The sequence below is a fragment of the Schistocerca piceifrons genome, chromosome 3, assembly GCF_021461385.2.
Source record: "Schistocerca piceifrons isolate TAMUIC-IGC-003096 chromosome 3, iqSchPice1.1, whole genome shotgun sequence".
NCBI lineage: Eukaryota > Metazoa > Arthropoda > Insecta > Orthoptera > Acrididae > Schistocerca > Schistocerca piceifrons.
This window is the reverse complement of record NC_060140.1, coordinates 730,973,321-730,998,461: the sequence shown is the minus strand read 5'-3', so window position 1 is coordinate 730,998,461 and position 25,141 is coordinate 730,973,321. Positions and strand designations below refer to the sequence as shown.

Here is a 25,141-nt window from a genome sequence, read left to right as displayed (position 1 = left end):
TGCTGTAATGAGCGGAAATCTACGATGACCCTAAGCACGATATTTTTGCTGTACCATTCCATCCCAGCGGCAGCAGAACAAAGCACTGCATAAGGCACAACATCTTCTTCAACCTGGTGTTGTATCTTACTTAAAAAAAAAAAATTACATTTTGTGAGTGTGTCCCCATGGGAAGCTATAAGAGTTAATTATATTTAAATAACTCCGAGAAGGATCTGTAAAATACAGCATCAAGTGTTTTCAGTAGAGGTTAACTGAACGAGATTAGCACTGAATTTTAATCAAATGAAAGTGAACATATATAGTACTGATTCCAATCTGGTGCAGTGTAGTAATTATTTTATGTTTTGTGTGACGGAATAATCGATATGTTGCGTGTGACGTTTTCCCGATTAGACTTGCGCCCAAACATTTGCAAACATGGTGAAAACAGTGCGACATGTAAGAAAAGCTACATAGCACGAAGTAACTGTAGAACATTCAGAGGAGGAAGGAATAATTAGTGATGTAGAAATTGATAGTATTTTTCCAGATCTGACATAGGATATAGAACAGGACACTAATATTAAAGTCAGTGATCCATCTGCTGTAGAACACTCAGGCAGAATACAGTGCATACTGAAGCAGAACCACAAGAAACACCAGTTACAGTTGATTTACCACTGGTAGAACCAACACAAACAGTAATGGATCCATTTTCTCTTTTAATGATGAAAATGGAACAAATGTTTAAAATACAGGAACAATCACAGATACAGCATGAACAAGAAACTGCTAAACAGCTTGCAACTGAGATTAATAATAATTTAGATAAACGTATTAGCAGAGTAGATGAACGAATTAGGACCTTGGATGAACGCATCAGTCAATTAGATGAGTGTATGCAGTTAAGCTTTTCACAGTTCTCAAAAGAGATAGATCAAAAGCTTGAAAACCGGTTAAAAGAACACGACCGCCAGCTGCGACAGCAATTAGATGCCCAGTTGTCTGCTATACAGAACAACATTTCAAGTATGCAACAAACATTCCATGACTTACCACAGAATGTAAAGCAAGTAACCCAGGATGTGGACAAATTACAACAAACACACACTTCTTTGGAAGGAGAAATACGCAACATAAGTACGCGTATAGAAAACCTTACAGTTGATAATCAAAATATAATAGAACAAAAATGCAAAGAACAAGAAGAATGCATTGTGACCACATTCAACACATGGCTAAATGACAAAGACAAACAAATTAGTACTGTTATACGGAAGGAACTACCTGTGATGTTACAACGAGCAGGAACACAACCGATACATGAAAACAACACAAAGATTCATGAACTCCAGACTGAATTACAAAATGTGCAGAAAGTGCTTAATGAAACACGTATGCAAACATCTCATAACAGTTCACCGGAGTGTGTTAGTATCACAGAAACACACCCTGATCATTATGAAATGCCTTTAACTGAAAGTAGGGGGCAGACGGGCAATAATTTCAATCCAACATGTGGAGTAACATCCGTTTATCAAGACCATACACAATCATTGGTGACTCAGGATGCTTTAGTGAAGAATTCACAGTTTCAGAAGTTTACCAATGATAAGAATGGACCCCATCCAATTGTGTTTATCAAAGGGATCTGCGGAATAATGCCAAAAAGTTGGAACAAAAGGGAGAAAATTGTCTTTACCATTATCCATATTCAAGGTGAGCCACCATTGTTCGCAACACAGAAAGCTGAACAATGCAGCTCCTTCGATGAATTTGAACAAGCTTTTCTAAACAAGTATTGGTTGCGTGAGGTACAAGAATGATTAAGAAAAGAAGTTTATAGTCCTGAGCCATTTAATAGAAAAGGCGGTACTTTGCGGAAATATTTCAAAAAGTATCTGGACAAAGTGAAATATTTATCCACACCAATTCCTGAGTGTGATGTTTTAAAGATATTAAAGGAGAAGTTACCGTGTGATCTAAAGGAGAAATTGTTTCACATTCCTGAAGACAATGTGGAACATTTTCTATCTGTACTGGACTCTTTAGATTTGGTTATCGAAGAGGACAGACACCATTATGGGAATAATTCGTCGAATAATGGTAATGGCAACGGGCGAAACCACAAGAACAATAGTAATAGAAACACCTACTATGGGAATCAAAATCATTGGAATAGTCCTAATTATTCAGGATGGCAGAACCACAATATGAACGCAAATGGACAGTACGGTAATGCACCGAATCACAATTATCATCCACAGAACAATAGTGGACAAAACAATAATGGAAACTTTTCAAAGAAACAGAAATGAGATTTTAGAGCTAACACCAATTACAATAACGGTAATTTTTCAAATAATCAGCAAAACATGCAACCACCACATAACTGGTCAACACAGTATTATGCACAACAGCAATGGCAGCAGCCTAGGCCACCGTAATATCACAACAACAATCATGTACAACCCCCGTACAATACAAATATGTCAAATAACATGCAGCAGCATATGAATGCACAGCCATGGCAACCACTGAATCAAAATATCAAGATCATTGAGGTAAGTGAACCGCAACCATCAACCAGTACCAGTCAGTCAAACTAGATGCGACGACATTCTGCTCCCATGTGTCAGTTGCAGGGTGTCTAGGGGGCACTTGCATGAATGATGTTAGTAATAACGAGCAACCAAGCGTGCAGACAACCAGCTGTAGTAACAATGAGAATGTGTGTCGCATAGAATCAGCAGCGATCGGGTCAAACGACGCAAAAGATGCAGTGTGTAGGAATAATTCTGTTGATGTTGCTCAGCAACGTAGTTCAACTATGCAGATGTTAAGATATAATGGCGGAGTCGATATACGAGAGGAATTATGTCAAGATTTTCAGAAGAAGTGTAATTTGTTTGAACGGGAAGTTGTACAAGCAGCTATAGTTTGTGATATTTATGGTATTCAAACTACGGTGATTTTAGATACTGGAGCATCTGTTTCTGTGCTGAATGAATCGTTCTTTCTTCACTTAAAGAAGATTAGAAAGATTCCGGTTTTTCCTGTCACTAATTGTCAAGTTACAGGAGCCATTAGTCAGAAAGCCCAACTAGTTCGGGAACAGACACGGATTTGTATTAATTTTGGAATGGGAGCCAAAGAGTGCACCTTCCTTATTGTAAAGAATTTAGCCGTGAACTGTCTCCTCGGATTAGATATTTTGCGAGAGACAGAAACTATAATCGATCTCGCAAAGGGTGAATGCAGCATGTGTTTTGGTGACATGAGAGTCAGGTTAGACTTGGTAAAGACCAAAGAATTGCATGGCAAATATTGTCAAATTTTAAAGATAGAACTGATTCGCGCACATTTACGGTGGCTTCAAGATAGTTTCAATTGCAGTACATTCCCGGCCATAGAAGATGTGAAGGATGAGGAGAATATCCACCTCTCTGAAATAGTAGAAAAAGTACAGCAATCCTCTGGTCTTGACAGTCTGCAACAAAAGCAATTATTAGACACACTTACTAAGTATCGTAAAGTATTTTTGAAAAAACCTGGACTAATTAAAGGTTACATGTATGGCATGCAAGTGTTTCCCTATGAAATTTACTGTCATCAAACGTACTCAATACCCAGCGCGAAAAGGGAAGCAGTAACAAAAGAAATTAGACAAATGCTGGAATGGGGAATTATTGAGATCTCGTTATCACCATATAGTAACCCACTTTTACCGGTAATGAAATCCGATGGAAGCATAAGGTTGGTTCTCGCCGCTCGCCGGATTAATCAAATTATTATGACTGTCAGGACGTGGCCTGAGAATCTAGAAGAACTATTACAGAAGTTCCATGGGATAAAGTATCTAGTATCTATCAAGCCTCGACCTCCGCGCGTCATACTGGCAGGTGGTCTTAATGCCAAGATCTAGGAAATATACAGCATTTATTTATAGAGGAAGAAGCTATCAATTCAGAGTATTGCCATTCGGATTGAATGTCAGTGCCGGAGTCTTTATTAATGTGCTTGACACTGTCCGAGGCCCGGATTTGTTAGAGCAAATTACTGTCTACGTGGACGATTTATTGATTGCTTCACCAATGTGGGACGAGCATATCAAACTAATTAACTTGGTGTTACACAAATTTGAACTTGTAGGTGTTACGGTTAACCTTAAGAGGTCCAAGTTTGGAAAGATGGAGATAAAGTTTCTAGGACATATAGTATCATCAGAAGGAATCTTCCCAGATAGTACGAAACTTGAGGCTATCAGAAATTGTCCATATCCGGCCAACAAAAGACAATTAAAGGCATATATGGGTCTTGTATCCTTTTTCCGAAAGTTCATACCTAATCAATGGCTTAACAGCGAACATCTATTGGGGCTTCTGAAAAAGAATGCGCCGTGGGTGTGGACTGACCAGTGTGCACATGATTTCGACACGATCAAGCATTGCTTGTTAAATGCTGAAATCTTGCACCATCCAGATCTCAGTAAGGATTTTTGAATAACCTCAGATGCTTCATGTACTGGGTTAGGTGCGTGTTTATTTCAAACAGAAACAGTAGACGGACACGAGCAAATAAAAATAATATCTTTCGCAAGTCGTGTATTATCGGAATGCGAACACGCATATTCCACAACAGAGCTTGAAGCATTGGCAGTGGTATGGGCATTTCGCAAATTTCATTATTATGTTTATGGTAGACATGTTCGGGTATACTGTGATCATCAGGCTTTGAGTTTCCTGCTGACCTGTAAACTTCTCCATGCACGTTTGGCAAGATGGACATTAGCGTTGCAGGAGTATGATTTCCAGATTATTTACATCAAAGGAAGTAATAATATTGTGGCAGATGCTTTGTCTAGGCTACCCCAAGGTTTACCTCAATTTAGTGAACTCACAGAGCAAGCATCGGAATTTAAAGTGTTACTAATGGCGGACAATGTTAATCGTAAATATTTTCTAGACATGTGTAAAAATATGGCACAAAAACAGGATATAGATAATATTTGGCACGAGATCAAGGATCAACTGAGGACGGATCCTACTTCAAAACTGCATAAATATTACGTGTTACATCAGGATGTGTTATTCTTTAAAAGACATGAGGATTCATGAAACTGGCTAGTATGCATTCCGCAGCAATCTGGGCAAAAATTAATAATATATACACATAATATTTGGGGTCATTTCAGTTCAAGGAAGTGCCTGGCAAAACTAAGAATGTATTGTCATTTTAATAACATGTATAGAAAGATCCTACGGATGACGCGAGCATGTGACATTTGCCAACGCGTAAAGCCGTGTGCTTTATCATCACAGACATTAATGCAGTCAGTTGTTCCAACTGCTTTGCACCAACTTTTGAGTATTGACATCGCTGGACCTCTGTCAACTGCCAGAGGAGGGGTCAAATACCTTGTAGCAGTGCTAGATAACTTTACTAAGTTTGTAAAGCTATTTGATACAAAAACAACAGCCACGAGAACGATAATAAACCGATTGAAAATGATTACATACCTCATTTCGGAACGCCAGAAACATTACTCTCTGACAATGCTTCAAATTTTACGAGTGTTACCTGGCAGAAATTCTTAGAGAAACATAATATAAAACCAATTTTCATTTCGAAGTTCCACCCCCAAGGTAATCCCACGGAATGTGTGTTCCGCGAGTTTAATAGCTTTGTGAGAACGTACTGCTCAGCTAAACAACGAAGTGGGTAGAATACATAGAGCCGTTTGAAAGTGTTGTAAACTACATACACATTTATCGACAGGTTTTACTCCAGCAGAACTCACATTAAAAACAAAAGAGAACAATAGTTGGGTCAACCCACTTCCAAAACTAAATACTGAACCGGAAGACTGGGAGGACAAAGTTGGACAAGCATTGGTCACACTATACGAGAATGCACAGAAACGGCAAGAATCACACAGCCGGAGACTACAGAATACTCAACAATTTAACGTGGGAGATATGGTGTTAGTAAGGAATTATCCGAAGTCATCATTATTAACGAGAAAAATAGAGAAATGGTTTCTGTTATATTCAGGACCATTTGTGATCTTAGGTACACCACATAAAAATTGTTATTTCTTGGTCTATCCCAACTCAAATAGACAGAAAGGACTATACAATCACAAAGACTTGAAAAGATATGTATCTTAAGTACAGTAGATGACCTTTTATGTGTGCCGTAATGAGGTGAAGTCAAACATCAAAGACTCAAGTACTGTGCGAGTAGGCTAAGTGAGAATTATTAATTAATGGACTAGTGTATAAGTATTTCATGGACACAATGCGATGTGGTGTGTGGGAGAATAGGAACATACAACATTGGAAGCATCAGTACTGCTTGGAGGAAGAGACTCTCAGAATACCAATTAGTTGTAAGAAAATTTCAGCTCCAGTTCGACGGAGAAAAGGATGCCGAGCTGCAGCAAGGAGAAGAAGAATTGCTTCAAGATGATTCCACCCTTAGACACTTCATCAAACATAATAAAAACTTGATATTAATATAATAGAGGGAAACATTCCACGTGGGAAAAATATATCTAAAAACAAAGATGATGTGACTTACCAAACGAAAGCACTGGCAGGTCGATAGACACACAAACAAACACAAACATACACACAAAATTCAAGCTTTCACAACAAACTGTTGCCTCATCAGGAAAGAGGGAAGGAGAGGGAAAGACGAAAGGATGTGGGTTTTAAGGGAGAGGGTAAGGAGTCATTCCAATCCTGGGAGCGGAAAGACTTACCTTGGGGGGGGGGGGGGGGGGGGGGCGGGGAAGGACGGGTATACACTCGCACACACACACATATCGATCCACACATATACAGACTGTATATGTGGTGTCCATGGTACCTGGCGGGTGCCAGAAGTTTGTGGGCCAGCGAGAGCATCTGTGAGAGGAGCCTGCACTGCAGAAGCGGCTGGCAAATGTTTCCAGTAATAATTAACTGTTCCGATGAACCTGCGTAATTCCCTGTAGGTCTGAGGGCGTAGCATCTTGAGAACAGGCTTGATCTTGTCCTGTGGTGGTGTCAGACCGTCCGATGACACAACATAACTTAGGAATGTGACGGATGACTGGTGCAATTGAGTCTTTTTATTGTTCAGTTCAGTACTAGCGGCTGCTAAAATATCTGTCACGACTTGAACACGCTCCTCACTCTGTTCTAAAGTTGAAGCAAAAACCAATATGTCGTCCATATATACGAAACAAAAGTCTAGATGGGATAAAGTTTGATTGATGAAACGCTGCCACGTTTGGGGTGCATTTTTCAACCCAAACGGCATAAATTTGTATTGGAACAGCCCGAAGGGAGTGGTTATGGCAGTCTTTTCAATGTCCTCCAGAGCCATAGGAATCTGATGAAATGCGTGCTTACAGTCCAAAACAGAGAAGTACTTTGCACCTGCGAGCGCATGATTGAAGTCTGCGATGTGTGGGACCGGATATTTATCAGTGATGGTGCGGGCATTTAAACGCCTATAGTCTCCGACCATACGCCAAGTACCGTCTTTCTTTTGGTCAAACAGGATAGGACTAGCCCAGCAGCTGGAAGAATGTTCAATTATTCCCTTTTGTAACAGATCGTCCAATTGTGGGTGTGGGTGTGGCCGTAGTTCATTGCCACAAGCTTGGCAAGTTAATTTTCCATTCGGAACGCAAGGAGCATGAGCACTCGGGCATACCCTATCATTACAAAAGTGGGTGCTGACACAGTTTACAGAGTTCACAACAGTGTCGTTAACGTGCGCGGGCACGGGAACACCAGATTGGCATGGACTGATCTTGTCTGTAGCCGACGAGTCGTCTGCTTGTAGTGCCGGGTAGCAAGGATGGAGGCATGGTTGCTACCCTCCCTGTTTTCCTTTCCCTGTTGCTTCATAACCTGGGTTGTGAGTAACTGAATCTACTTTCCCTTGTTCCCTTTCTTTCCCCTCTCTCCTCCATGATGAAGGAACATTTGTTCCGAAAGCTAGGAACGTAAATTTTTGGTTCTGTTTTTTGTGTATCTATCGGCTGTACTGAATTGAGGTAAGTACTGGCCAGCCCCTCTATCTCTTTGTTTTTATGAGATTGTGTTTTGTTAATATTGAGGCATTAGATTTTGTTAACTTTTGTATAGCCTTGCTCTCATCCCCTTTTATAAAATGTCTTGACTCTTCTGTTAACATGGAGTGATATGAGAAAACAAATTCCTTTACCTTGGTGGAGTACATATCATGAGCACAGTTGACAAAAGCATTATCCAAGCACACTTGTAGTCTTGTTGGTTCTGAATTTACATGATGGAAGTTGTGCTGCCTTAGCATATTCCTTAAGCATTGCTGTGTTGCTGCTCCAGTCATTGTTGGTTCTGCTACTGCTGCTGCTGTTGCTGCTTCTGCTGATAATGATGATGCTGCTGCTGTTTCATTTATTTCTGGTGTTTGTTGTTCCACAACTGCTGTGCCTTTCTGTGAATTATTAACATTTGGAGTGTTCACTTGCATTAATAAAATTTCACATTTGTCTTGGAGAGGTGTAGCTTCACTGACAGCAGATTTCACATTGGAGTCTACAGGTAACACACACTTCCTGTCCATGAGTGGTGTGACTTTTCTGTCATCACACTGCACATTTGAGATTTTATTTACAAGTTCTAAAATTTTTGTTACTATTACGTTTTTTCCAAGTACATTTAGATGAGAACCATGTGTTGTGTGAAATCTTTTCCCTAAATTGCTGATGTTCATAAGTGTTACATTTTCAAACCGCTTGCAAATATTTTGCATCTCTTTATTTGCAGTTTCGATTTCTTTATTTACACAGGACCATTCTATCAAGCCGTAACGGTGTGGCACTGAAAAAACAATAACATTTGTTCCTCTCAGCTCATACAGTTTTCTTTTTAGCGAGATTAAGAGATCTTTTTTTTTGTTCCTAGCTATATCATTTGATCCTGCCAGGAAAATGGAAAAGTCCTTTTTGGTCAATGAGGAAATTTTTTCTTGACTCACTGACGTAGCAGCACTGAATTTTGCTCCTGGTTTTATTGTACAGTTAAAATTAAAATTCTGACTACTTGTACGCCAAAATTCAGTGGCTATATTTCGTCCTTGGCTGTCGGCATACAGTTCAATTTTACCGGTACTTGCTGTTCTGAGATTACCTGTTTTCTGCCTACCTTTGCAGTAAGCAAAGTCTTGTTTGGCACTATTTAATATGTCTTTTTTGCTAACACATGTCGATATTGTCTCAGTAGAGCAGCTTAGCGGTGGAAGATTTTTCGTGAGCACTTTTGCATATGACCTTTTACTTAACTGCTGCTGAAATATTCCATGTTTTACCTTATTCACAAAGTCGTTTGGTTTTCTACATGGTCTTGCATTGTTAACTTCACTGTCACAATCCGTAGTCAAAAGAGCTTGAAAGTAATTTTCGTTCACTATATTTATGTTTCTTTCACCGTTTTCTGTATCTTGTACTACCTGTTTGCATCTTTTGTACTTCACTTCCGTCCAATTCTCTGACATATTCATACTTTCATGGCGCGAGTTTTTCATGTTCCGTTCACTTTTTACTTCTTTAAGTTTCTTGATATCCATCTTCAAGGAACTGATAATAAATTGTAAACTAGACACCTGTTCACTGAGCTTTGTAATTTCATCCTTACAACTGTCACAATTTTTCTTTTTCACGGCAAAATTCACACTTTTTCTCGGGGACGCACAACAAATTTTTACACTAGCCACCATCTATCCCAGCAGATTGCTACTCATGTCAGTGGCAGTTGGATCACAGTGCCCGTTGACAGTGGCCATGTGCCTGTGAGTTCTATTTGTGTGAATGTATGTTTGTTTTTTATCCATGACGCAGACCTGGGACCTTTGTCTTTTGTGGGTAAGTGCTCTACTGACTGAGCTATACAAGCATGGCTCATGTCCTGTTTTTATAGTTTTACTTTGGCCAGTACCTCATCTCCCACACTCCAAACTTCACTAGCAAGGAAGATGGTACAGCGGTTTGCGTGCTGGACTCGCATTCAGGAGGATGAAAGTTGAAATTCCCATTTGGTCATCCGATTTAGGCTTTCTATGATTTCCCTAAGTCACTCCAAGCAAATGCCAGGATGGTTTCTTTGAAAAAAAGTGTAGCTGATTTCCTTCCTCATCCTTTTGTAATTTGGGTGTTTGTTGCATTTATAATGACCTTTCCTTTTATCCAAACCTCACAGAAATTCTCCTGCATACCTTGTGGGACTAGCACTCCAGGAAGATTGAATTTTGTGGGGCTTAGCCACAACTTAGGAGTTTCAAATCAGCATGCACACCACTGTAGAGCAAAAGTTCCTTCTAGGAAGGATCCCAAGTCAGTGGCTATGACATGTCTACATAATATCCTTTCTTTAGGAGTGTTAGTCTTGAAAGGTACGCAGGAGAACTTCTGTGAAGATTGGAATGTAGGAAATAAGATATTGGCAGAAGCATAGCTTGAGGGCAGGTCATGATTGGTGCTTGGATAGGTCAGCTTGTAGAGCAGTTGCCTGCAAAAGGCATCCAGGCTCAGGTTCCCATCAAGCACACAATTTTAATCTGCCAGAAAGTTTCACGTCAGTGCACCCTTCATTGAAGAGTGAAATCCCACTGTGGCTAAGCCATGTTACTACAATATCATTTCTTCCAGGAGTGTTAGTCCTGCAAGATATGTAGGACAAGTTTGTGAAGTTTGGAATGTTTGAAATGTATGAGGTAAAATGCTGGTGTAAGTATATCTCTGAGGGTGGGTCTTGAGTCACACTTGGATCCCTTATTGGTAGAGCACTTACCTGCAAAAGGCAATGGTCCCATATTCTCATCCCAGTCTGGTACACAGTTTTAAGCTGTCAGGAAGTTTCAAATCAGCACACAATTTGCTGCAGAGTAAAAACTCATTCCTTCAACGTTGTAGGGCAACATCAGACTGTTATGCATCACTGATTGTAGACCTACAAAGCCTGAGTAGAAAATCCAGGTTTACATGTTCTTGTGGACTGTCATATGCAGCATCATTAATGAGTGATGAGGTGATTAGTTTAGCATCAGACAGTGAAGTGTGGGCTTCAGCATTACAGCAGTCAGATCAGCATGACCTAGTCTAAGGTGTAACGCAATCCAACTGAACAGCACCCGCTCAACTGGGTGGTAATCAGACCCAGTGTCTTAACAGCTTTTCCACTTGACCTTGATGACATTTGTGCATGTTGCCCTGTTAGCGTGATTGTGTTTATATAAACGCTAGAGGCAATTGCCTCTCCCGCTCAACTGGATGGTAATCAAACCCAGTGCCTTAACAGCTTACCCATCTGGCCTTGATGACATTTTTGCATGCTGCCCTGTTATCCTGATTGTTTTTATATAAATACTAGAGATAATTACCCACATTATAATTATGTTTGTCAACAGAGTTTTTGCCAGGGACACATATTAAATGTTTAATGCACCCTCAGCAATTGAGCGTGCTGATGCAAATAAACATCACAGAGTCAAGGGTAGCACCACATCGTCTTGTTCTGTCAGCAACAGTTCATGGTACTCTCATTTTATTGATACAGTGGCATCAGTCTCAATAATAAATCAGTTTACATACCTCATACTGGGGTGCCCAGCACTAAAATTAGTAGCAACTAAGCTGTGGACTTACCCTCATCATGAAATTCTGATACTAGGGAGATAGTTTTGCAATTAATGTACAAGCAGCTACCCAGAACCCTTCCTTACTTTCTATTACCAGTAAAAAATATTTTTAGACTGGATTCATATTCAGCCTTTTGGTTTTCTATCCAACACTAGGTCCATGCAATTCAGAATATTTCTTCATGTGCAGAAGTGGATTTTTGTGCTATCGATATGTTCCTTTGGTTCTCTATATCTGGAAATGGCTTCTAATATTTTGCACACATTACATTAAAAGAGTTGGCAATATCATAATTTTTGAAAAACACAGCCCAATACATTTAGCCTTGTGGGATGACATAAAAGTAGAATCAGGTCACTTAGAGGAGTTAAAATTGCAGTCTCTGATTCCTCAGAGCAGATGATAGCCACTATTTGCAAAACAGGTGGTTTATTATACCTTGGTGGGAATTTTAAGTGCATGACAAATGCTCACTCAGTTGTGGACTCGTATCCCCTTGGGTGTCCTGATGAATTATTTTCAATATTGACAGTGAGTCAGTATTTCTCAAAGATCAAAAATCAATCTTTCAGAAGCTTGTTTTCACATTTATTTTTATGAGGCTTCCAAAACCATCCTGCTATTAAATACTCCTTACAGTATCTGTCAATATAACAGGTTACCTTCCATTCAGCGTTCCTAGTCTGCCAGCAATCTCTCAGAAATTTTCAGAAGAAACTGCAGTATTGTCCATTTTTCATTTTATATTAATTATCTGGACGATACAATGGTCACAGGACAGACTCAGGAGGAGCATATGTCAAATATTTGGTGAGCAGTTTCTGTCCTTTCAGAAGCTGGGTTAGTGTGTAACTTGATGAAATGCTCCTTCTTTCAGACTTCCATTAAATATATAGGATACATCCTTAGCCAGGATAGCCTTAAATTGAAGTCAGGGGATGTGGCAGCTATTTCCCATAGACATACACCAAAGAGCATAAAAGACTCACAGGTTTTTATGGGCAAGGTAACAAGATGGCAGTGAAAAAAGGTACACGGAAATCAAGTTCTGTGAAAAATGTGAAAAAGAATGAGTCTTTATGTATTCAGTGAAAAAAAAAAGAAAAAGAAAAAAGAAAAAAAACCACCATGGTTTGTCCTAGAAAATGTTAGTGCTGTGAAGTTAAAGCAAAAAATGCAAATGAAATCATTACAGGATCAAAATCTAGTGAAAAAACAGTGGCAAATGTAAGTTCAGTGACGTCCATATGTAAACATAGTGATGACTTTCGTCTCATTTTTACAACAAAAAACAGTGAAATCAGTGAACTTAAAAGTACTGTAGCCTTATTGGAGAAACAGCTGCAACATCTTAGTTGTAAAACTCAACAGACAGAGCATTGGCTTAACCGGGAAGAAATATCGGCTACCAGTGATATAATCAAAGGAAGAACGAGTGTGGAAAGCAGCACAAAACTTGGAAATTATGAAGTAAATGCATCAAATAGTTACAATGACAAATTTGATTCTACAAACGATGTCACTCAGAGACATATGAGTCCAGATAATAATTACAAACAACAACAGCCATGCACTGTAAATTTCTCACACATGTTGCATCATGTACAAGGAAATGTGATTAAAAAAATCAGTCGACTGACCACAAACTAGCACAAGTGCCCAAGCCTTTGTCAAACCAGGAGCAGGCATTGCAGAAGTGACAAAACTTGGTAAAATTGTGTGAAAACCTTAACTCAAAAGACTGTTTCGTAATTTGTGTGGATGCAAATGATGCCGCTAGAGATAAAGGTAGTGTACTCATCACTGTTCTTGAAAGTGTGCTACCCAAATTGGGCAATTGTAGCTGTTGTAAATCAATTACACATATACAACCTACCTCCTTTGTCATGTGTAAATAAATTAATAGGAAGAGTAAACAAAGAGATAGATGCTGTATGCAAAAAAATTTCTGTACCAGTACCAGAATGTGAACTTAATAAATGTAAGCATATTAGACACGTACATGCATACCAGCCATGGCCTTCATTTAAATCACAGTGGGAAACAATTTTTGGTCGAAGAAATTTGTCGTTTAGCAAATTTGAGTCACAACAGGCTTAGTATAGAAGCAGTCCAAAATCATTTGGACAAATGGGTCATAAAGGAAGATGTGATTTCTAATAAAAAGGCCGAAAGACATTTTTTTAGGGAAGTAGGCTGTATCACAAAAAAATGTGATGCAGAATTAAATTGAAAATACACATTGAAGATTGTACACCAGAGGGTACAGTCATTAAAAAACAAAGTTGATGAAATAAATATACTCCTCTATAGTGAATGTAAACATGTTTTAGTTTTATTTTTTTGTGAGCATTGGTTACAAAATGAGTATTTTCAATACCGTACTTGAAAATATTGCATTTTAACCTTGCAAACGGCTTTTGTAGAATGGAATCAAAACATGGGGGAACTTGTATATACGAGGTGCGGCTAGAAAAAAACCGGACTGATGCTGGAAAAAACATTTATTTACAATTATTTACAATTTCATGTTATCTCCTTCAATGTACTCCCCTCCTCGGTCTCTACACCGCTCCATACGAATTTTCCACTGTTCATAGCAATGCTGCAGATCATTTTCGGTAAGTCCATACATTACTTCCGTCGCTTTTTCTTTTACTGCTTCAACAGTCTCAAATCTAGTTCCTTTCAAAGCTGACTTGACTTTAGGGAAAAGAAAAAAGTCACAGGGGGCCAAATCAGGTGAGTAGGGTGGATGATCTAAGATGGGAATGTTGTGTTTTGCCAAAAACGTCTTCACTGACAACACACTGTGAGCTAGGGGATTGTCTTGGTGAAGGATCCATGACTTTTTTCTCCACAAATCATTCCGTTTTCTCCGTACTCGCTCACGTAGGGTAGCCGGGACGCTAATGTAGTAATGCTGATTCACTGTTTGTCCCTCTGGTACCCAATCAATGTGCACAATCCATTTGATGTCAAAAAAAAAAAAAACAATCATCATTGCCTTGAATTTCGATTTTGACATTCGTTTCTTTTTTTTTTGTCATGGAGAACCAGGAGTTTTCCAATGCATCGATTGGCGTTTAGTTTCGGGATCGTAAGTAAAAAACCACGATTCATCGCAAGTAATAACATTTTGTAAGAAGGTGGGATCACTTTCAATGTTTTCCAGGATGTCAGAACAAATCATTCTTCGGTGTTCCTTCTGTTCAATTGTGAGACACTTTGGAACCATTTTTGAACACACTTTGTTCATGTTGAAACTTTCATGAAGAATCTGCCTAACACTTTCCTTGTCAACTCCTGTTAACTCAGACACTGCTCTGATTGTTAAACGGCGATCTTGTCGAACAAGTTTACCGATTTTTTCAATGTTTGCATCAGTTTTTACTGACAATGGTCTGCCAGTGCGAGTGTCACTACTGATGTCTTCGCAGCCATCTTTAAATCGTTTAAACCACTCAAACACTTGTGTTCGCGATAAACAATCATCGCCGTACACTTGTTGTAACATTACAAACGTTTCACTTGCAGATTTTCCTAGTTTGAAACAAAATTTGATGTTAACACGCTGTTCTTTCTGTACACTCAACATTTTCCGATGCACAGACAAAACGTCAACTGCTTAAAACAGACGCCACGGGCAGACTGAGAGCAGGAGGCAGATGAAACTCGAGCAGTAGGCGGAGCGAGAGTCACGTGACAGGCCACGCGACTTTCAGCCTTATTGCATTCGTTTTATTGTTTCACCAGTACTAGTCTGGTTTTTTTCTAGCCACACCTCGTATGTAGAAGAATATGTATATTATAAGAATATAAGCCCCTGTTTACAAACTTGGTTGTGAAAGAGACTTTGAAATCTCAGCTGTTGAGTTAATGTCTGAAAAAACTATTATTTTGTGTGTGTATAGATCTCTTGTTAGCAACATAAGTGTTTTGGTTTCAAAAAACTGGACCTTGCTTTAGGCAACTCAAGACAACTGGGAAAACAGTGATTCTGTGTGGAGATTTTAATATTGACTTTCTGAGCCATAACCCTCACAGGGAAAAGTTTTTAATTATTATGAAAGCCTACAATCTTTGTTTGACTGTTAGCTCACCAACACATGTAACAAAAACTAGAATCATTCTCCTTGATCAGTTATATGTAAACATGGACAAGTGTACAACAGAAAACTTTGATACCAGCTATAGTGACCACCTTTTGCAATTACTAACCATTTCGACCAGTGCACAAAATATTATACTGTACATAAAAGGATTTACAGTAGGAAAAATATTGAATACTTCCAGAATCTAACCAGTAACCAATCTTGGAGAGAAGTATATGATACCTCTATTACCAACAAAAAGATGGAACATTTTTTGAATGTTTTCAAGCATAACTTTGATACAGCTTTTCCACAAAGGAAAGTGATTGCCAAAAGCACAGATAGATTCAAAAACTGGATTACATCAGGCATTAGAGTATCTTGTAGAAGGAAGTGGGAACTTTTTCTGACAGCTGACCAGAATTTCTTAGTTATTTCAAAAAATACAAGATAGTTTTGAAATGTGTCATAAAAGAAGCAAAAATTAAGGAAAATGACAAATATATTATGAAGTCATTCAATAAAACTAAGTTCATGTGGAATGTTATGCAGGATCTTAAGGTGAAGAAGACAACTCACAAAAATATTGTGATATTGCACAATGGCAAGAATGTCACTGACCCTAGGGCAGTTGCAAACAGTTTCAATTCTTATTATGCAACTGTTGCTGGAAAATTAGTGAAGGAAAAATTTGGAAATCCATATAATACATGGAAACAACTTTCATTTATTAAATGCAGTGGACAACCACAGAAATATCTCAGGTTTATTCTTGCACATAACAAAAGCTTTTGATTTATTTATTTATTTAGCATCCAGTAGATCACACATGTGATATAGGATTTGTCATTTGATTACACGTAACACATAACAACACATACACATAATAAATTGACAAACATATACAAACAGCAAACAAATTACATACACATAGTACAAAAGTAGTGTACAACAACATATTACCCAAAAAACAAAAGTACATGTTCACAATAAAAATTTTAGATAATGAACTATGTCTTATACACAAAACTTGTTACGGATATACACAAAAACGTATTACGGATATTTAACAGATTTTTCCTAAGTATCATAATTACAAAGTTGAAAACATCATTTAATTAGTCTGAATTTTTTTTTAAAAAATAAGTAGGCTACAGGTTTCAATTCACAGTCTGAGACAGGTATTCATTTACACTGTAGAAGCATTTTTCCATCAAGTATTTTTTTACTTCATGCTTGAAATTATTTTTGCCTTTCAATTCTTTAATTTGAGATGGAAGTGCATTTAAAAGATTTATTCCTAAGTGGCTAACATGTTTCTGACTTCTAGTTTTTGCTACATAGGGAACGTGGAAGTCTTTACAATGCTTTGTATTGTGATCATGGTAGCTTGAGTTGGTTTGGAGATCGCAGTTATTTTTACTTATCATTTCCAGGCATTTAAAAATATATATTGATGGTATTGTAAGTATCTTTAGTTGTCTGAATAAGGGTCTACAGTGAGTTTGTGGTGGGCTGTGTGTCATGATACGAATAGCTCTTTTTTTTATAATAAAAATGTCATTTAGTCTCGACCTGGTTTTTCCCCAAAAACTTATGCCATAGCTTGCAACTGATTGGAAATAACTGAAATACACTGCTCTAATACATTCTTTGCTGCATACCTTGGATATTATTCTTAAGGCAAAACATGCTGAGCTAAGTTTCTGGGTAAGATACACACTGTGTTCATTCCAGTTTAAATCTTGGTCAATTCGCATTCCCAGAAACTTTGTAGTGCACACTTTTTCTATTTGTTTGCTATCCAGCATAAGGCACACATTTTCCCCTTGACACTTGCTTCCATACTGTATAAAGTTTGTTTTATTTGTATTTAATGTCAGCTTATTTGAATAAAACCATGACTGGATGTATGAGAGCGTTTTCTCTGCTGTAGTACACAATGATTCTTTTATATCACTAATTATGATACTCGTGTCATCTGCAAATAGTAGAATTTTGGCTGAGCTGTCTGGAGCCTGTATATCATTGATATAAATTAGAAATAACAATGGGCCCAGAATGCTGCGCCGTGGAACACCTATTTCAATTTGTTTTGGTTCAGATACGAGTTTAAAATTGTGGAGATTGTTGGATGACCTCAGCTCTACAACTTGTGACCTGTTTTGCGGATAAGATTCAAACCATTTTTTAACAGTACCCCTGATGCCTATTGCTTCAAGTTTCTCTAGTAATGTTACATGGTTCACGGTATCAAATGCTTTGGATAAATCTAGATTAATTCCAACAACCTGTTTATTTGACTCCAAATTTCTTACTATTTCTGTTGTGTAGTCCAATATGGCTGTTTCTGTACTGTGCCCTGCTCGAAAGCCATGTTGACTGTTATTCATTAGTTTATGTTTTTCTAGCTATTTTATAACCCTGATTTTCATTAATTCCTCAATTATTTTGGAGAAGGCTGGAAGGAGAGATATAGGTCGGTAATTTTCTATTTTATGTCTGTCACCATTTTTGTATAGAGGTATCACTTTGGAGATTTTAAGTTTGTCCGGAAATATCCCTTCACTAAGGGACAAGTTTGCTATGTGCACTATAGCTTTGACAACACATGGAGCAATTTTCTTAATTATTGATACAGGTACATCATCCAAACCAGAGGACATTTTGGATTTCAAGCATTTAATGACTTTTAGAACTTCATGCTCATCTGTTGGCATTGCCATCATGCTGGTATTTACCATTGCAGTTGTCACTGTTGGTTGTTGCATAAATTTACTACTTAGTAAGGGGAATATTTACAAAATAATTGTTTACATAGTTTGCCATGGCATCTTTTTCTATGGGAATATTTTCATTATTTTTAAGATTGATTTCCTGTTCTTTAGTTTGACCCCCAGTTTCTTTTTTTACCATTTTCCACATCATTCTGGACTTGTTACTAGCTTGCCTTATTAATCTATCATTACTTAATAATTTTACTTTTGCTATTACTTTGCGGTAAGTCTTTTTGTATGTCCTCACATACTCAACAAACTGCTGATCATGACATGTTTTTAACTTTAAACTTAGTAATTTCATGGTTTCACTTGACTTTTTAATTCCGGGTGTAATCCAGGTCCCTTTGGATCCAGATGATCTATAACTCAAAAGCTTTTTTGGGAAACACATTTCAAAGTATGTCATAAAAGTGGAAGCAAATATATTGTAAGCATCATTTGTGTTTGTTTGTGCCAGGACCTCTGACCAAACTGCATTTTTTAAATTATTTTTGAACTGATTACAATTTTCATTAGAGAAAAATCGTTTGGACTCCTTTTTATTTTCCTCCTCCTTGGGAGTTGCATTGAGTTTAAAGGTTAGTGCATTATGATCTGATAATCCTATATTCACATTTGTAACTGCAACTTCATGTGTGTCCACATTTGAGAAGATGTTATCTATTAGGCTTTCACTGGAATCTGTTATTCTAGTGGGAGCTGATATGTGGGGGAACATGTTGAAGCTTTTTAGTATGTCTAAAAACTTGTTTTTTACTGGACTCTGGACCAATAGATTAATATTAAAGTCACCACAAAGAATTATGGTAGAGTTCTCATTTGAGAAAATGTTGAGGATTTCTTCCAAATTCTTAAGAAAGACTTCAGTATCTCCAGATGGTGACCTGTATATTGCTCCAACAATTATCTTCTTCTTTAAACTATATAACTGAATGGCTAATGCCTCAAAATCCTTTTCTATGATTAATGGTTTAGCCTCGTATCTTAACTTAAATTTAAGCTTGGGATTTAGATAAATGCATACACCACCACCTTTGGCATTTTGCCTACAGTACTGACTGGCAAGTTTATATTGGCTTAAGTTTATGCTGTTTAGTTCACTGTCCCTGCACCAATGTTCCATAACACATAAACAATCAATATGGTCACTATTTGCTGCTACCTCAAGTTCAAGGTACTTGTTTTTAAGACACTGAATGTTCAGACTCATAATTCTTAGCTGATTTGAACAATCCAACTGACCTGTGACTTTACACTCTGTTGATGCATTTTCTCTTACACTGTTACAAGATTTCATACCTTGTTGTAGATTCCTCTGCTTGCAAACATTTCCCTGTTTCCCTGTTATGTGCTGTTGTTCACTGTTTTGCCCCAGCAAAAATCCTGGCTTCTCAAGGGTGGCTGCCTTCTTCTGGTGTGATGACTGCTCCTATTTCCACTGCTGCTGCTGTGTGCTGTTGCAGTGAATGTCAGTGATTCTGGTTGCTTGGTTATTGATGTTGGAACTACTGCTTCTGATGTTGCTGTGACTGCTAATGATTCTGGTTGGTTGGTTTTTGATGCTGTAACTATTGCTTCTGTTGCTAGTTCTGCTGCTACTAATGTTGGTCCAGTAGTAGGTTCCTCTGTTGCTGCTGTTTGTGCTGGTGTTTCTGCTATTGGAGATTTATACCATCCCAGTTCGGTGGCTGTCGCTTTGTAATTACATTTAATTGCTTCCTTTATTAAGGTTCCTAACCTGGCCTTCCCATTTCTGTTTAGGTGAAGCCCATGTTTCGTAAAAGATTCTCTATCAAGTGTGCTTGAGTCAATTAATTTCACATTGCTGAATAGCCTACAACTACTTTTAAGTTTCGCATTAATTCTGTGAATTTCCTTATTCACACATGACCATTCAGGTAAATCATGCCTGTGGGGAAAGTTCACCAGTAAAATGTTTGTATTTGACAGTACTAGGAAAACACTCAAGAGCTCTTTATACATTTTCATAGCATTGTTTTCGTAAATGTCTTTAGCTCCAGCGCAAATTACAACACTGTCCTGTTTGTCATAGTTATATTTTACGATGTTTTTCGTCACTTCTTTGAAACCAGCACCTGGTTTAACCATGCCAGTGACCGTCGTTGATTTACTATTTACTTGCAGTTCTTGAGAAATTCCTTTGGCGTGACTATCTCCAAAGACGTCGACTTTTGATTCTTTCTTCTTTGTCACACGCGTCGGTTTTTGTTTATTTGTATTTTCACTTTGTTGCAAAACGTCGTATTTGTTTTTATCGCAAAATGTGACAGATTTTACGGAGTTTGTTATTCTTTTCGTGGACAAGGGATTACCTTTGAGCGACACTTTTATCCACTCGGACGTTGTTTCACTGTCTTGCATCACTTCACTAGCGTTTTGCTTATCCTTATTGCAGGCATCACTACTATTCGACAGAACACTATACCTGGTTTTATCTGCAATTATAATTTCATTTGCTGCCTTTGACGCCTGTCTATCGCTTCCTTTCCGCTTCTCATAACACACCAGGTTCCCATTTTGTGGCTTTTTGTTTTATCATTTAGAAGATGGCGCAACTTCTTCAGCTCACAGTTTTCATTAGTTATATGCGAAATCTCACGTCTTAGAACATCTACAATTTTTTGTAAACTTGAAATGCGATCGTTTAGTTTTTCGATTTCACTTTTACAGTTTTCACAGGATTCCTTTTTTACGACAGAACAGTAACTTTTATTCACTCGTTCACTATGCATCACTACACTTGTCGCCATCTTGTTCCTTAATATGATGTGACTGATCATTCTGTGCTCCTGAGGAAGCTTGAACGATATGGTGTAAGAGGTGTGCCAAATCAATGAATTAAATCATATTTGGAATATCGCTCTCAGGTAACTGAAATTAAGTACATGGAAGGAAACGAACTCCATGTATACGTTTCAGAACCATGTGGACTAAGTCATGGTGTTTCACAGGGCTCTATTTTAGGTCCCTTTCTTTCTTTCTTTTTTTTTTTTTTTTTTTTTTTTTTTTTTTTTTTTTTTTTTTTTTTTTTTTTTTTTTTAATCACACAGTAGCGATTCTGATCCAGTACTGTTTGCAGATGACACCAGTCTATTGATTGAAGGGAATAAAGAAGAAAATCTTATGGTATCTGCAAAAGACATTACAAAAGGAGTGTCTGAATGGTTTACCAGAAACAGGCTAATAGTAAATCCCCCTCCCCCCCCCCCCCCCCAAAAAAAAAACGGTACTCATGAATTTCCATACTGATCAAAACAAAAATGTGGCACAACCCGTAATATGTATAGATACCCAAACATTAGTGCTGTCAATGAAACTAAATTTCTTGGGATTCATATCCAGGAACACCTTAAATGGAGCACTCATATCACACCCCTAAGTTCAAAACTAGCAAAACTGAGCTATGTAGTAAGAATTCTTTTCAACAATACTAGTGCAGAAACAGTTAGGGATGTATACTTTGCTCGTGTACATTCAATACTGAAGTACGGTATCATTTTCTGGGGAAATGTACACCAGCCCATAACAGTTTTCAGGAAACAAAACTTTGCTCGTGTATATTCAATACTGAAGTACGGTATCATTTTTTGGGGAAATGTACACCAGCCCATAACAGTTTTCAGGAAACAAAAGAATAATGAAACAAATAAGCAGCAGAAAACAATGCAAACTTTTCTTTAAAGATCTCAAGATCCTACTCTTTCACTGCATTTATATACTGGAAGTAGTCATGCATGTCAGAAAAGTACACTGAGAAAAGAAAACCTTTTTCCGCAAAACAAAAGTGTCCATGAGTACAGTACCAGTTCAGACAGTGACATACATGTTAATCATTGTAACACCACATTATGCCAAAAGGGTGTATATAATGCAATTACAAAACTGGACAACAGATTACCAAGACATACAAAATCCCTTCCTGAATTACAGAGCGTTCAAAAGTGTGCGACAGCATACCTTCTGAAAAACTGCTACTGTTCAACCTCACAATATCTTATGCATAAAAAAATGTAATTTGTATCTTTAATTGTAGAAATAAGTTATAAATATACATTATTTAAAAAATTGTAATTGTTAACTGTATAGATCCAATTTGTTATAAACATTTAAATAATGTATGTTTGATGTTTGAAAAACCAATAGATAAAAAGGTTTTCTGTCTAATATCCTGTGTACAATATATGTGCTGAAAAAGAGATTTATATGGACAAATAAATAAATATGCCAGACATATGCAACGTACCAGAATGATAGCTCATCCGTTGGATTGACTGTGGAGAAAGTGGTCTGCAGACTGTCACCAAGCATTTCTTAAGCTGAAGGAATGGTTCCAAATTACTTCTTGCCTTACCTTATATTAATCTTGTTTACTTCTTGTATTGGTCACAGATGCATCACCACACAGTGTTTTATAAGTACCCCAATGGTCCAAAATGGCCTATCCTGTTCATCACTCGCAGTGATGCAAGAAATTATTCTTAGATGGAGAAGGAGGCACTGGCAATTACTTTGGTATCCAGAAGTTCCACATTGTCCTGTATGGCAAACAATTTCATTAGTCACAGTCTGTAAGTCATTGATGGCCATATTTGGCCCAAAATCAAATTTGCTGGGCTGTTTTTCTTAACAAATTACCACTATTCTTTCATTATCACACAATGGCCCAGCAGATGTGCTATCACAATAGGTTATGGGCCACAGTGAGGAAGACTGTTTGCTTTCATACTGATTCACAATTGGAGCAGTAACTGGAAAAGTTTCCCATCACTTCCAGAGACATCACAGTAGCCACATGTAGACCCATGCTTGAGACAGTTTTGTCAGTTTCTATAAACTGGTTGGTTGCTAACCTTTCCTTTGGCAACCTCCATGGAACTTTGTTGTTTCTTTTAATGACGCCATTCCCTTCATCTTTTCACAGGTGTCCTACTACTGAATCAAGATGACTGTCAATGTTTCGTTGCTCTGTATCCACATATATTATAATTCCTGAATTATTCCCAGAGGAATGAAGACTGTGGCTCAGCGAAGTGTTTATTAGTCATGGGCCAATGAGGATGTTTTACATGTGACTCATCACCATAAAGTGTGTCAGGCACAGCAATTAGCACATCTCCAAGCCTCCCAGCCATGGTTACACCTATCCAGCCATGGAATTTTGTCCATGCATCTTTTGCAGGTCCATGTGGTTGATTTTAATAGACAAATTTTCTAAGTTCCCATACATCATCAAAGTGAAACAGGCCATGATAGAGAAAATCATTAAGGCTATGGCCACTTTTTTTTTTTCTACAGAAAAAGCCTCCAAGCTCTCGTCACTGACAATGGACCACAGTTTTGGCTAGTGGTATTCAACAGTTTTGCACCTCAAATGGAATCAAGCATGCTTGTTTCACCTTACCTCTATTGGCATGACTGAAAGTAGAAATATTTGACAGATTGAAAATGTATTGAACTCCTTGCCTAGGAATTCTGCACTGTTTTCCTTTTTATCTTCTTACCAGGTGACAGATTCATAGTTGAAGTCTGTCAGAAATCTTGGATGGATGCCCTCTTTTTTCCTTGTTAGAGAACAAGGGAGCAGCCACACCTTTTAAGATGGGTGGCACCATCTGGAAGCACAGATCTAACATAAGGTTGTCTGGATACTTGGCTCCATCACCACCCAGTGAGGCCAGCAGCTGCTCCTTGTGGCCGCAACTTGAGGCATCCTGCATCGGGACTGGAACACATTTGTTTGCTCCATCTGGAGCAAACTCCACTTCTGGACCTGCCACTCTGGTAGGGGTATCCTGCTTCCTCTTCCCAAGGCCTCTTTCCTCTCCAGTGGCTCCTCTACCACTGGCAGTATCAAAAATCTCATTCCAACATTTGCTGCAGGCTTTGCACACCTCATCCTTTCTCACAACTGGAGAGACTGGTTCTGGCACTATGGACTGATTCAAGAGAGGAATGATCATATAATCCCACTCAAGATAATGATGGATCAATTGATAGAATTATGCATACACCCACCAAGGATGCTAGTCATGGCATGAAGGACTTCTCTGCTGGCTTCAGATCACATGGCAAAACAGTCAAGGCAGATTTAAGAGCTGCCACACACTGCCATGGCCTCACTTCTCACAACCTGCTGAAGTCAGCTCAAGCTCTTTGTTGTACTTATTGATGACAACCTTGTGCAATGTGGTTTTCTCCTGGATGGTGATTTGGACTTCCTTGTTACCTATTGTCAACATCTGGCTAACACGTGGACTTTTCTGTCTGCCTAATGGAGTTCTGTTTTCATAGTGTTTAACCAACAGTTATATTTTTGGTGAATGAACCAATGGCCTATAGGTGCACTGACAGGAAGGTTCATATTCAAGTGACTCCAGTCAAACCTGCAAACAGTGTTCTCCTGCACTAATATGTGAGTTGTTCAACAAACTGTATTGAGCAGAGGTATCCACCTACAGAAGTTTTTATTTTGTTTATTTTTGGAAGAGTCAGGAACTATACTTTCTACAATTTATTTGTAAATAATTTGTGCTTAATAAAACCAGTGTTGTTGTAGAAGCAGACTGACAAAATTAGCATAGAAGGCCCTA

General features: G+C 38.1%; 1 protein-coding gene across 1 annotated transcript; it reads left to right on the top strand.

Moving 5' to 3' along the window:
- The first annotated feature begins 368 nt into the window (after positions 1 to 368).
- On the top strand, positions 369 to 2,300 carry LOC124789007 (homeobox protein 2-like). The gene is made up of 3 exons (XM_047256294.1): positions 369 to 465; positions 628 to 1,701; positions 2,035 to 2,300. Exons 1-3 carry the CDS (start codon positions 369 to 371, stop codon positions 2,298 to 2,300), a joined length of 1,437 nt encoding a protein of 478 aa, XP_047112250.1.
- The last annotated feature ends 22,841 nt before the right edge of the window (positions 2,301 to 25,141 follow it).